The 15,164-nt window shown below is 39.9% G+C and overlaps 1 protein-coding gene across 8 annotated transcripts in view; it reads right to left on the bottom strand.

The window, feature by feature from the left end:
• Positions 1-15,164, bottom strand: part of TCF12 (transcription factor 12) — a 357,906-nt gene that overhangs the window by 34,527 nt on the left and 308,215 nt on the right. For all 8 annotated transcript variants that reach the window (XM_004374600.2, XM_004374599.2, XM_023729662.1 and 5 more), the window contains 2 exons: positions 14,835-14,899; positions 4,240-4,318 (listed from right to left, as the gene is read on the bottom strand). In XM_004374600.2, the coding sequence (XP_004374657.1) occupies positions 4,240-4,318; positions 14,835-14,899 (144 nt within the window). The remainder of the gene's footprint in view (positions 1-4,239; positions 4,319-14,834; positions 14,900-15,164) is intronic.

The following is a 15,164-nucleotide window of genomic DNA, read 5'->3' as shown; positions in this document are numbered from 1 at the left end:
TCTTAATAACCTGATTAGATTTCATAATTAATTTATATGCATACTGTTGTGATCATACAAAAAATTTTAAACATGAAAATTGTAAGAAAAAAATGTTATATACTTCATCAACTAAGAAATATTTTACCTATAAGAAAAATACAAGCTAATTATTTTGAGGAACATTAAAGGTTTCCTGCTAGACATACAAACATAATCTTGAAGCAGCTATACAAATAAATTATGGACAATCTACATTTGCTCATTAACACACAAGCTTATACAATAATTTAATAATGAACAAGTAGAACCTGGCAACCAGAAAAACGCAGTAACTATATGAAGAATTCATACAAAAAAACAGCCAGCCAACATGTCACCCGTGCCCAGTGAGTGAGTGCTTTCTAAACTCTGATGCAGAATTAAGAATTTTTATGACTGTAAGGTTAATCACAACTTATTCTGAAAAAGAGCTGTCTAAATTATTCAAAAGAAAAATTTCCCCTTATGTTTTCAGTATCTTACCTTCCAATCATTTTCCTCCACCTCCCCACTCCCCTCTTTGGTTGATAGACTTGTGACAGACGGCTGATCAAATTACTTAAATCCGTGTGGAATATTAACAAAAGCTGTATGTTTAAACACCTCAGAATTGTCAGCACGCATGTGCTTTGCAAGAACAGGCAGTTTTCGTGGTTCCTCGTGAGCTTAGTGTTGGCGAATCAGATTACAAGCACTGAGTTATTAAGAAGTCACCTACACTCATTCTGTACAATAGTGATATGAAGAAAGTATGCCAATGTCTATCCCAAAATGTAATCCATCAAACTGGGAAAGATACAGATATACTCCGCATTTTTAGTGTGTATCAGTCTGTATACACTCAAACCTGTTCTGTTTTATTATACAGCGGACTATCCTCCTATAACGCACTTGGTTGAAGTAGAATCCTAACATAGTTAAATCACAGATGACGACTGTAAATCACTGGTAACAACCATCAACATGGCCAAATCACAGACAACACTGCCATTCCTCTCTCCTACCTTGCTGCAAGAGCTCTGATTTTGTTCAGAAGGGTGTCTATATTCCCGAATGTGACTCAGGAGAGAGTAATTCTATTCTTAGCACTTGGGATAAATCCTAATGTCCAAGATAAACATGGTGGCCCCATCCCTGTTGTGAGCAACTGCATTAGACCCAATGCTGGCCGATGAGACACGAAGGCCATCTGTCACAAAAGGATTCTTAAAAGACTCAAGGAAGACAGGGTCCTCTTTCTACTGTTGGACATTATTATGTCCACATGTGGTACCTGGGACTGCTGTCCTGCCACCTCAAAGAAGCAGAGCAGGAGCCCTGACGTACCAGGCCAGGAACTTGCTCTGGCTATGGGCTTCTTGGTATACAAGGTAACAAAAATCCCCTTACTGTTCAAACCAGTCCAGACAAGAGTTGTTTCTCTTCCTTTCAGCCTAAAACATCCCAATCATCGTCATCATCTTAGAAGCTTCCTCACAAGCATTCTGTAGGTAGAAATGTATGCTTCTGGTCTGAAAAGTTCCCAAGAAAATTGAGGGGGATTTAAACAAGAATGATTGCCTTTGAAGATGTGTGGCTCTGCCCCTGCGTATCCCTCCTCACAAGGCCTGTGCTGTCTGTCCAACACTCAGGCGTAAGGAATAGGTCCAGTACAAACAGCACACAGAAGACAGTGTTTCCACTCTAGATAACGGGAGACTACCACACAAGGTGGGACTAGTCCCTGGAGAAGGGCATCATGCTTGGTAGAGGATCAGCGAAAAAGAGGAAGACTCTCAATGAGATGGACTGACACAGTGGCTGCAACAACAGGCTCAAACACAGCAGAGATCATGAAGACGGCGCGGGACCGGGCAGTGTTCTGTCCTACTGCACGTGGGGTCACTATGCGTTAGAACTGACTCAACAGCACCTAGCACCACCACCACCACACAACGTAGGAAATAATCGTACAGGAGCTCTGCTTGTTTTTCTTCCTTCAACTGTGCATGTTTCATCATATATTTGCTCTCCTTTCTTCCGCCTTCTTTTTCATCTCTGCTCTGCCCTCTTGGGGTGTGTGGGAGGATGCAGAGGTAAGAGGGAAACACGACGCAGGAGACGAGAGAGAGAGACACCTGTAAAAAACCAGCCCTGGGTGCACTGTTTCGGCAGGAACATGATGAAGTATTTTTCTCTGATCATGACTGCTGAATTGAAAAAGCCTATCAATTCCTTAATTACACAATTCAACAGTCTCGATATTCATTAATCATCTGAATTAAGAGGGCAAAGAGAATATCACCCATTAAACATCAAATAAAGATGGAAGATGAAATGTGAGATTGTACTTTGGAGCATTCTTTTTAACAAAGTGTCTAAGTTTCTGGTTCTCCATTCCACTGACGTCCCTTCAAGGATGCTGAACTCCTCTGCACCCGCCTTCCTACCTGGTGTTAACGGAAACCAAAGGACCCCTTCGCAGCTATCTTACTAGGTAGAGGAGAGGCAGGGACAACATCCAGTGAGGGCTGATGTGGACGCCTCAGATGAGAAAGTCAAAGAGGCTGTGGCAGAAATGACGCTGATAATTTTAGTAAAACTGTGCCAAGAGGGTGCGTAGGGTTACATTTACATCATTCTTCCTGTAATTTCAGCCCTTTGTTAAACAACAACTTTAAGTCAATGGGTCTCTTTCATAGTTCTGTCTATGTGGGGAACAGCTGTTCAACTTTTACTAGACAGCTGAGGCCATGGAGTCTGAGAAAGTGCTAGAACCACTAATAGCTGGAAGCAGCTGCCAGCAGTTCATCATCCCACCCTGGAATGCCGCTTAGGCTCACACACAAAGCACAGGTGATGCAGAGCGCCCTGGTATCGCAGAGCCCTGCTGTTCAGAAGCACCGAACAATGCAAAAAGGCTTAGCCAAATAAGTAACTAAAATAAAATAAAAGCTACACGGACATAACTAATGACTTCATCGGGAAAGGAGGAATTTTGGAGGTGCACTGTTGTAGGAAGAATATGGCAGTTTTATCCCGCTGTCTACTGTATTTTCCTTAGAACAAATGAACACATTTCTTCAGCGTGCTCAGAAAAATACAGCTCAGTCCAGGTTTTTAAATTATACCTTAACAGGGCCTGGCGGAGCAGTGGTTAAGAGCTCAGGCTGCTCAAAGGTCAGCAGTTTGAATCCACCAGCCTCTCCTTGGAAACTCTATGGGGCAGTTCTACTCTGTCCTATAGGGTCGCTATCAGTCAGAATCGACTCGTTGGCCAACGGGTTTTTTGGTTTTAACAGGTATAAAACATCTTCTTGTCCTTTTATTTATTCCTAATAAATCTAAACAGATCCCATTTATAATAATGACAAATGTGTCTCAACAAATTTATACTCTCGAAAAGTATCTAGAACTCCTCAAAGCTCATGTGAAAACAAAGAAAGAAACAATGACAGGAAAAAGTAACGCAAATCCGAACTGCTTGTTCACCTCCACTAACGGTATTTATCCACACTCATACAGAGTCCTTTAGTTTAGCAAAAAAACTACATCGTCCCAAAGAATTAATTATACACACACATATATAAAATAGCTTAACCGAAACAAGAAAAAAATAAAAAGAAAAACCCAAACCCATTGCCGTTGAGTCGATTCTGACTCATAGTGACCCTATAGGACAGAGTAGAACTGCCCCATAAGGTTTTCAAGGAGTGGCTCATGGATTCAAACAGCCAACCTTTTGGTTAGCAGCCGAGCTCTTAGCCACTACACCCCCAGGGCTCCATAATAACTTTGTACACCTAAAAATATAGAAAATCTGGCAGAAACAAGGTTATGTATCACTGAGTCTTACACATGGTACAGAGTAAACGTGGAGAACAAGAAAGTTATTTTCTATGCTATCTTAGAAAAATTTTTTATTTATTTTACTCTCATCCTGATGGCCTAATCTTATTTTTATCCTATTATAAAAATCACCCTTAGAAATTACCACAAATTATTTTAGGATTGAGGCTATAAATAGATAATTAGATTCAAAACAAGCAATTATTTTAATATTCTGCAAAAATGAACTGAACAGGAAGGCTCTGTTTACATGCTTTTTCTCATAGTCAAAAACTAACGGGTTCTTTTTCATGACTATTACTGGACTTTATTGAAAAGTCAATGGATTTATAATTATTTCCAAGTAGCCCTATACATGTTATTAAGTAGTTAGATAAGACAAAAACCTACCTGTGAGAGGTGAGGGTGAGCCAACTGGTGTTGATGGATTTGATGGGAAACTACTGCTGGTGTGATCAGGAGAATAAATCTAACCAGAAAAAAAGAGAAACACATGTGTGACAACAGCAAAAACAGAAATCCACGGACATGAAGTTCTTTTTGTACTTTAAGTTGTCACCACCAGAGATACAGAGTAAAAAACTGTCCCATCAATTTTAGGACTGATTCATTACAGAAAGGGTATAGAAGCCGCTGTTTTAAAACCAGGATTAAATTATCATGTACATTCTAGCATGAGACGAATAAGATAGATCGTATCTATTACCTTATTATTCTAGTCAAAAACAAAGTTTCTAATTGTTAGAAGAGAAAATGGAGAAGTGGCACAAAGTTAACAAATCTGATAAACCATCCTTCTAGAATATACCATCTAAAGTGGAATCCTTGCAAAATAAAAATCACTTCTGGAAGATATCTTTTGGGATGGTCTGTAATTACAGTTTTTAATAGTTACTCCCTAACTCTCACTGAAAAAGTTACCTAGTTTGATCAACTACATTTTTGCCAACTTTAGCTCGAAATGACATAAGAGTTGTAAAAAATTAAACTTTCTCTCAAAGGATAATTTGTCACCTTTGAGGAAAGCGAAAAGCTCAGAAAGTGGTTCAAAAAAATGTTCCCAAAATGGCTTGTGCACTTCAGCTCCCAAGAGGTCTATTTGAAGAGGATAACATATTTGTATGCATAAATTTGGATGTTTTGGCTAAAAGTTTCACTTCAATACTTTATTTCATATTGCCAAAAAAGTGACAGATTCATTCAGGCTTACCTAATTAATTTAACCAAGTTTACCAATTACCTAATTAACCAGTAGATTTCTAAGTCTCCTTAATTCAGGCACCAGGGCCCCTAGGAGCTATCTTCTGGGATAATTCTGTGCCTGTAACCGACACAGTCCATCACTTTCCCATCTCTGCACACAATTCAGGGTAGACAAACCAGCTTACGTGGATAAACTGTGGTCAAATATTTTTAAAAGAAAAGCCGCTTGTGGGTGCAAAGAGTCGTCCAACAGAAATAACCTTGCTCTGAATAAGTTTAGAGATCTAATGAATTTAAAGAGGGCTAAAGTATGGCATATAGGAGGTTTTAAAGAAAGCATACTGCTGAAAAAGCCAGACACTGAGACAGGTTCATGGAAAACAAAATGCTACAAGTCACCGTTAACAAGCACAAAGGCTTTCAGTTTTTAAAAAGAGGACAGCACTAACTCAACATTGCAGCACTCAGAAACTATTCTCCTTTTACTAAAAACGAGTATCTGTCTCGCATAAAACACACCGATTTATACGATGCTATGAAACTGCTGTAATTGTAAATGCTTTCCAACATTGACTCTCTCTCTAAATGGCCAGATCCAGGAGTTGTGGATTCAAGTTAGATTAGAAAGTCTTTTTGGAAAAGCAAAGATACCAAAAAGAGTTCAAAAGACTTTACAGGAGGACTTGGGAACAGAAAGGGGGTATAAGACAGGAGTCCCTGGGTGGTGCAAATGGTTAATGTGCTCAGCTGCTAACCAAAAGGTTGGAAGTTCGAGTACATCCAGAAGTGCCTGAGAAGACCTGCAGATCTACTTCTGAAAAACCACCCACTGAGAACCTTGTGGAGCACAGTTCTACTTTGATATACAAGGTCGCCGTGAGTTGGAATCGACTCGACAGCAACTTTTTTTTTTTTAATGTTATAAGACCAGTGTTACTGGTTTTAAAATTGTTAGCTTTGAAACAAATTCAGGGGACTTGTAGCCTGCATACATACATTGATTTATTTCAATCATGTAAGTAAATTATCGGGTGAAAGACCTCTTTAAAGTGTTAAAAAGCAAAGATGTCACTTTGAGGACTTAGATGCGCCTGGCCCAAGCCATGGTATTTTCAATCACCTCGTTGTTGTTGTTAGGTGCCGTCGAGTCGGTTCTGACTCATAGCGACCCTGTGTACAACAGAATGAAACACTGTCTGGTCCTGCGCCATCCTCACAATTGTTGTTATGCTTGAGCCCATTGTTGCAGCCACTGTGTCAATCCATCTCATTGAAGGTCTTCCTCTTTTTGGCTGACCCTCTACTTTACTAAGCACGATGTCCTTCTCCAGGGACTGGTCCCTCCCGATAACATGTCCAAAATATGTGAGATGAAGTCTTGTCATCCTTGCTTCTAATGAGCATTCTGGCTGTACTTCTTCCAACAATCGTCTCATATGCATGCAAAAGCTGGATAATGAATAAGCAAAATGGAAGAATTGATGTCTTTGAATCACTGTGTTGGCAAAGAATACTGAATGTACCATCGACTGCCAGAAGAAAAAACAAATCTGTCTTGGAAGAAGTACAGCCAGAACACTCCTTAGAAACAAGGATGATGAGACTTGGTCTCTCGTACTTCGGACATGTTATCAGGAGGGACCAGTCCCTGGAGAAAGACATCATGCTTGGTAAGATAGAGAGTCAGTGAAAAAGAGGAAGATCCTCTTTTTCGGGTTGGAATGGACTTTTCGTCGGAACTGACCTGACGGCACCTAACAACAAACCGAGAACATCAACAAAAATATGTCTCAACATCCCTCTTTATCTTTGTAAACCACTACTTTTTATGTTCAAGAATCAGATAATTATATACTTTTATGAACAACTATAATTTTTATGAACTTCGTCTTGACTATAATATCGGTAAGGGCCGATAACACTGATGGTGAGGAGATGCAAAGGGAGAAAAGCTTCAGTTCCGCACAAAACTGTGATAATCACAAGCTAGACCAACCCACTGAGTTTCAATTTCCTAGTCTGTAAGGGTAAATTAGCATGAAGGCATTGGAGAAATACCATTCCCTCCATCACACCCTCCCTCCTGGATTTTTTTCTTCATAGTGCTTACATTATATCCCTAAACTGTCTAAGTTTATTTACTTGTTTATTATCTGTTTCTTACCCTTCCCCTAGTACAACATAATCTCTGGAAAAGCAGGGACTTTGTCTTATTCACTGTTGCAGCTTCAGATTCTACAACAGTGTCTGGTAAATGGTAGGGGTTCAATGAATATTTAAAGACTGAGTATCATCCTTGCTAAAAATCCATTGCCACTGAGTCAATTTCGACTTATAGTATCCCTACAGGACAAAGTAAAACTGCCCCATAGAGTTTCCAAGGAGCGTCTGATGGGTTTAAAATGCTGACCTTTTGGTTAGCAGCTGAGCTCTCAACCACTGGCCATCCAGGGCTCCTCATCCTTGCTAGGAATTTCCATTTGAGTTTTTCTTTTCAGTCCTTGAATTATTTACCTAGGTTCCACCTCTCTTTTACTCTTCTAGGAACTCTAATGTAGGTTTCCCTAGAGTTCTAGTTCCAGTTTTCTTGGGTATTTATCTATGCTTTCTCTTGGTAATAACATTTTTTGTAAAGTATCCACTACCACCTCCCTGTGAATGACTCCTAAATTGACATGTACATCCTCATGCTAGTTGCCAGACTTCTTCATCTGGACATGCTTTTATCTCAAGCTGTTGTTTTTAAATGCCATGGAGTCAGTTCTGACTCACAGCCACCGTACATACAACAGAACGAAACAGTTGCTATGCTTGAGCCCATTGTTGCAGCCACTGTGTCAATCCTTCTCAAGCTAGGTATGCCTAAACCCAAACTTTGCTACACCACCCCAAGATTCCTACCCTTCCCACCTCTACTCTTCTGTCTCCTCGACCTAGGTTAGCATATCCATTCTCATGCTCGCCCAAATCACTATCTCCCCAGAAATAAATCCATACATATACCGTCAGCTGATTTTCAACAAGGGTACTTGGTGAAATGGGAAAGGAAGAGTCTCTTCAATAAATGGTGCTGGGAAAATTGAATATTCACATGCAGAAGAATAAACCAGGACCCAACCCTTAGTCTATACACAAAACCCAGAATGGATCAAGGACCTTAAAACATTAAAGGACCTTAAAATATTAAAACCATAAAATTCTTAGAAGAAAATGTAGCGACAAAGCTGTGGGACCTAGGCTTTTATGATGAGGCATCAGATATAACAACAAAGGAATGAGCAGCAAAAGACAAAACAGACAAATGAGACCTGATAAAAATTAAAACATTTCTGTTCATCAAAAGACTATCAAAAAAGTGAAAAGACAGCCTACAGAGTCAGAGAAAATTTTTTGGAACCATATATCCAATAAATGTCTAATATCCAAAATTTATGAAATACTTTTACAACAACAACAAAAAAGACAAATAACCCAATCAAAAAATGGACTTGAACAGACATTTCAGCAAGGAAGATATTCAAACAGCCAACAAGCACATGGAAATATGTTCAAAGTCATTAGCCATTAGGGAAATGCAAATCAAGACCACAATGAGATACCATCTCACCCCCGTAAGAACGGCCATGATCAAAAAGACAATGAACACTAGGTGTGGGTGAGGCTGTGGAGAAAGACACACACTCATCCATTACCGGTGAGAATGTAAAATGGTACAGCTGTGCGGGAAACAATTCGACAGTTCCTCAAAAAGTTCAACATAGAACGACCATATGACCCAGCAATTACACTCTTTGGTATTTACCCAAAAGACCAGAAAGCAGCAACATGAACAGACACACATATACCAATGTTCATCACTGCACTATTCACAATAGCTAACAGGTGGAAACAATCGAAATGTCCATCAACAGACGAATGGATAAGCAAAATGTGGTGCATACACACAATGGAGTATTACTCAGTCATAAAGAGGAATGAAGTCCTCATGCATGCCACAACATGGATGAAGCTTGAGGACATCATGCTGAGTGAAATAAGCCAGACACGAAAGGAAACTGTACAGTAACACTTATGTGAAGTACGAAAATACACAGAAATCAAAAGTAATTAGTGGTTATGGGGGGAGGGGTTTGCTTACAGTACACTGCAGGTATGTTAATGGTGGTGGGATAATTTGGAAAAAGAGAGCAAAGATGGTCGCACAACTTGAAGAATGTAATCAACGCCACTGCAGCGTACATGAAGAAGTTGATGAAATATTATATGTGCTGTTGTGTGTATATTAACAATAAAAAAATCACTCTCTTCCATCCGTCCACCATTCTCCCTATAATTTTTCTGGAACGGTGCCCTTCTTTCTTACCCCCTTGACATTACTTCACGCTTTTCCTATAACTTGTGTCTGGACTATTTCAGACCTTGTATTTCTAGTTACTTCCTGCTTTCATCCCATACATAATGGCCTGAAGGACTGTCCTAAATCACAGTTTTGAACCGTTGACTCCCATGCGGTGTTTCTTGTTGCCAACTAAAGAAAACAGCACGGTATTTAAAACCTTCTATAACCTGGTCATAAAATATCTTTCTACTGTACAACCTATTACAACCTTATGTACCTTATTATCCAAACAAAGTGTTTTTATTTTTGGAACACTGCCTGTTCTCCTTTCAGAATGCCTGTTTTTAAACCCCTCCCTGATGGAATTCTGCACCACATCAAAGCCCAGCTCAGATGTCACCTTCCCACTGGCACATCATCTTTACTTCTCTTATACTTTTAGAATAACCTGCACTTCTCTGTGGTCTTTTTACTTCACTTTTTGCTCTAATATTACCGTTATTTGTATATCTGTCTTGTCTTCTCTCCTTGACTATAAGCTCTCTGAAGACAGGGACCTTGTATTGTTCAACTCTGAATCTATCATTGTCTGGCATGGTTTTGCACAAAGTAGGTAATCGATATATTTTTTAAACTAAAGGGATTAAAATGCACTTGAAATCTGCTATAACATAGGGATCAGTAGATTAGTCTTAGTATTTACGTAACGTGTTTCAGTAACAGAAATACCAAAGGAGAAGAAAGATTTTGTTATAAAGAGGAATTCATTTCCAAATCAGTTTTATGGCGTGAGCTTTGAGAATGACGATATGCTGAGGTGCCAGGTGGATACACTGCGCTGTCAACAGTACTCCGTTAGGCGGGTATGGGCTCTTGAGTGGAGACGTGGACTGTCAGCCTGTATTTTCCCTGACAACTCTGCCACTACAACTGAACAATCCCCAAGCATGTCAAGAACTGGTGACAGCTCCTTCATCTGAGAAAAGGAAGAGGTTACACTTTAGAGTCGTATAGAATCACTACCTTTGAATGACTGAGCAAAATGCTCTGACGCTATATGTAAAATAAGTGTGGGCTTTCAAAAACCACTGTTCAAACAGGAGAAACAGCACCAAAGACGTCTCATATATAAAAGCACCATATAATGTCTCACGTTTTCCCCAAAGCAGCTTCTCCACTCGCCCCTCTCCCCACTCAAGCATCACACTTGCTGGTTCTACTTTGCCAAGTAGAGTGGTAACAGGCAGGACTGTTATCATTGTTTCTCCTAATTCACAGACAGCCCGGAAGGTGCACGATTTCTCTAGTTCCTTTTGCTTCCACAAAAAGAATGTGTATGTGGGGACAGGAAGAGCAACAAATGAGGGCAGCACGATAATCCAGCCTTTCGGATCACAGGTCATCTTGTTCCACTTTATCTATTTGTTCTCCTATTACCAAATCACATACATAATATAATGTATTCAACAGAAATTGCTGTGCTCCTTTAAGGAATTCTAAACACAAGGCTTTACTTGGCAAACAACATTCTAAATCAAGAATACATTTCTTTTTGGACTCTCTGGCCTTAAAGAACTCCTATACCGGTGTTTGCAGGAAGAAAAAGAAGTCACTTAAAAATGGGAATGGGCGTGATTTAGAGTCTAGAGCATAAACACAAAGTAAGAACTCATTCTGCATGCAGTCTATGGTCCCCATCCTGTTAGATGACCAATGATGAATACCTCCCAATACCTTCTGCCAGGCTTAAACGGTAATATGCCTCATTTTACTGCAACAAATGAGGCTCCTCCTCCTATCAGTCATGGTCCATTCCAACCAGCAGGGTGCCAATAAGTCAGAGGCTAATGAAAAGGGCCTCAGACATAACAGAGACAATGGAGAGCTCCCCAACCCAACCCAGGAACTGAGAGCCCAATTTTTTGTTAAACACTACAGTGCACATTTCAGTTAATCTTTATTATGCTAATGTTATTGAGTGTAAGGAACAAAGAAACATTTCATGAATTACTTTTAAACATCAACTTCCCTGAATTTTCTTTTCTTTTGTTAGAGACAACCGACCATTTAACTACCTAAATTAAAACACACGAGCGCGCGCACGCGCGCACACACACACGCGCGCACACACACTTGCTCTGAGGTAGAAATCAAAACAAATTATCACAAAGAAGCCTGATAAAATCAACAAAGTTAAACAGTTCTCCCGTATGATCTCCTCTAAATTAAAGACCAAGTGTTTTGATATGGTATTAGGCACTGAAATAAGCCAGATGTTTCTTCTTCCATATAACTCTCCATGGGCACAATCTTAAAGGGTTATTGTCTGGCAAATGCTCAGGGAAACACATTAGAAATGGCACGAATACCCAGATTTTCCTTTCCTTCTATCTACCCTAGTTCATTATCTAAACTAATGCCTAATCTGCAGGGCTTTGGGAACTTTGTGTAAATACTTCCATGTACAATTCTCTTTCTTGCTATCCTGAGATTAAGACCACAATTATCCAGGCTTAGACCTAAAATAAAGGAACCTTTGCAAATGTATTATCTGGCCTTCCATGTTTAATCACACAGTATTCTGCGGGCTCTTTAAAACCTAAGCTGAAGAACGGAGGTTGTACCCTTGGATGTTTCACACACAACAGACCTGCTAAGACAACACATCAAACAACTGGGGAGCGAGAAATAACTTCTAATGACAAAAGCATGATGTTTTTCCATCTAAAACTAGATGCTGTATTAAAAACGTCACATCCCAAGGAACTTAAAATTTCAAATAAGTCACAGTAACTAGAAAAGCCGATGTGCACCTCAGATTCTCAAGTGTAATCCTCATTAAGTTCCTTCTTCTTATCTCTTCTAATCCTTCCTACCCCAAGACAGGTAATGTTTTTGTTTTCCGGTACATTTTCAGAGCTAAACTAAACATATATTAAAGTGAATGTGAGTCTGTAATGGGTGTTAGAGGAAGAATGTGTTTGGGGGAGGTGGCTGCGCCTGGGGAGGGGGGCAGCAGATGGATTGAAGGAAGGGATTTGAAGTGTGCAGACTATGGCATGCAGTGACGGGGCAGATGGAACGCATCACCATCAGCTATGACAGAAATGATTTATGGAATGACCGGGCTGCTCCTGCCTAGTAACAACACAGGATGACAGAGCTGAGTTTCCATGACAACTAAAGCCCACCCACTAACCAGATTAAACGTTTCTTCCCTGGCTTCCACTCACAGTGAATTTGGATTTTCTTTTCCAATTGCCAACCTGGCTTGGCTAGCATGCTAGCCATAATATGGGAAAACACTCAAGGACTGGAATGGAGGCTGAAAATGAGCCTGAAGGGCTACTGCGGACATCACAAATTCTTGCCTGTTTATATGCCAAGGTTCTTTCACAGAAGTTTTCCTCAGGTAAGATAAACAAAAGACCCTTGAGGGGGAAAAAAGTCCCCAAAATGCAGGTTATGTTTTAAAAAGTTGCTTAGCTTTGAAAGCTCAAAAGTTATTTGTCTTCCTACATGTGAAGTATCTGTTACTGGATTCTTCCAGAACCAGCACGAGACATATGGCAAGCCAATCAAATACCTGGGAGCCACTCAGCTTTAACAGTATAGGGTAACTTTCTTTCCAAACAGGTAGGTTTTTTATCAAGAGGGTGTGACAACCCCACGTGAAGGTGGAACGGCCCCTTTAATCCTCATCAACCCGGGTGAACGACAGTCACTGTGGCATTGCTCCTTCTGGAAGCAGAGCAGTGGTAATGAGCACAGAGCTTGAAGCTTCTCAGACTGGAGTTCTAATACATACAGCTTTACCCTTACTGGCTCTGGGATCCCAAGGGCAAGCTACTTAATCTTTCTGAGCTCAAGTTACCTAACCTTTTAAACCTTAGCTCCTCATCGGTAATGTGGGGATAATAATGCCAACTTCGGAGGTTTTCTTAGGATTAAATGAGGCAGGGCATATGAATGCTTAGTATAGCGCCTAGCACCGATCAGCATTCAAATTATAGCTGGTATTTTGGCTTTTGCTATCATCATCATTATCGCGATATGATCCAAGACTGAATTCCACAAACATTTACTGAGCTCTATTTCGTACTCTGCCCCATTATGTGGTAGATGAATCTGACTTGGCCTCATTTCTCAAGAAACTCGTATTCAGCTGTAGGAAACGTTTATTCACAGAAGCAATATACAAAGGGGTTTATCTCCTAAAATGCTCAACAGTTACTTCCTATGAAACACACGTTAAAGTGCTCTGCTTCACCCAAGAAGAGCAACAAACGTGTCTGACAGAGTCAACTGCAGTTCACAGAAAATGTAAGGCAACTCTGTGGGAACTCTCAGAGCCATACTGCTCAGCAGGAAAGAAGAAAGGAAAAAAAAACAAAGTAAGGGGAAATTTCAGAAAGTACAAAGCGGAAGCCTCTATTTTAAAGAATTAGATTTTGACCTTTGTGGATTACTGACAAATGCTCTTGCTTGTAGTTTTGGCATTCCAAAAAGGATTTCAGTTTTAATGTCCTAAGAATCAGATATTAAAAGACAATCACTGCTTTGTCACTAATGTCCTGGTAAGATCTAAACTACAGGCTCCTCAGGAAAACACTCATTTTAGCCCAAGTTCTTTAACGAACACGACTCTTTTTTTTTGGAAGGCTCTCAAGAAATTTACTATCTTTTGAATAAATCACCTGCAGCTGATTGTAAAATACTTTCCATCTTTGAAAAATTCCTTAGAAAAACAACTTTATTCTCTGGAAGAGAAGAATAACTGAGTTATCTTTCTTGGTTCCATGTGACCTATTTTAATGGGCCACTAAATGGAGTCGATATGAGTCAGAATTGACTTGACAGTATCCAACAACAACCAAGTATTTAAAGATAATAAATAGGGCTTAACTATTAATCTCAGTAAGGAGCCCTGGGGGCACAGTGGTTAAAGCACTCAACTGCTAACCGAAAGGTCGGCAGCTTGAACCCACCAGCCGCCCCACGGAAGAAAGATGTGGCAGTCTGCTTCCGTGCAGATTTACAACCTTGGAAACCCTATGGGGCAGTTCTACTCTGTCCTTTAGGGTCACTATGAGTAGGAACTGACTTGATGGCAATAGGTGGATTAATCTCAGTAATTTGTGCTTTAGATAAAAACGTGCCCAAGTTACTCTTCCTTGTACATACCTATTCCATTAAGTCAAAGGCAAGTGTTTAAACTTAAATCAGAAGGGGTAGTTCTCGTGGCATGGAGTGGGAAGGTGTTCTCATGAGTTATTTTAAGGGCACGTGTCAATATTAAATGAGAATCATTCTAAATGAGTAAACAAAGTCGAATTTGTTACAACTAGACCCTTTAACTCTGACATATACCACTCAGAAAATGTAATTACTGCATTCAGCACTGTAAACTTCATTTAGCAGAATATGTAAAATTAATACTCACAGATGCCAAAGCCTTTCCAAGTGCATCACCTGTCTGCGAGCTTCCAGCCGCATTCCCTCTGGGTCCTGGATATTTCAAGTAGGGAAACAAATCAAGAATTTTAGCAAGCAACCATGGTTTTAGCACTCTACATAACCTCAAGGCTGTTTTCTATCATACAATCACATCTGTCACAATAAACCAGTGACTATTCTGTGTGTGTCATACTTACTAAGCTAAGGTAAAGGTGGGTTCCCTTACCAGTTTCTGTAACAATAAAAATCAAAGCTTCTTTTTTTTTTATATTTAATACTAGAAAATATATTGAAAGACACAGGACTCACTGAGAAT

Source organism: Trichechus manatus, unplaced genomic scaffold (assembly GCF_000243295.1).
Source record: "Trichechus manatus latirostris isolate Lorelei unplaced genomic scaffold, TriManLat1.0 scaffold00030, whole genome shotgun sequence".
In the NCBI taxonomy this organism is placed as follows: domain Eukaryota; kingdom Metazoa; phylum Chordata; class Mammalia; order Sirenia; family Trichechidae; genus Trichechus; species Trichechus manatus.
Note: the sequence above shows the minus strand (reverse complement) of the source record. Positions and strands in the feature narration are given on the sequence as shown.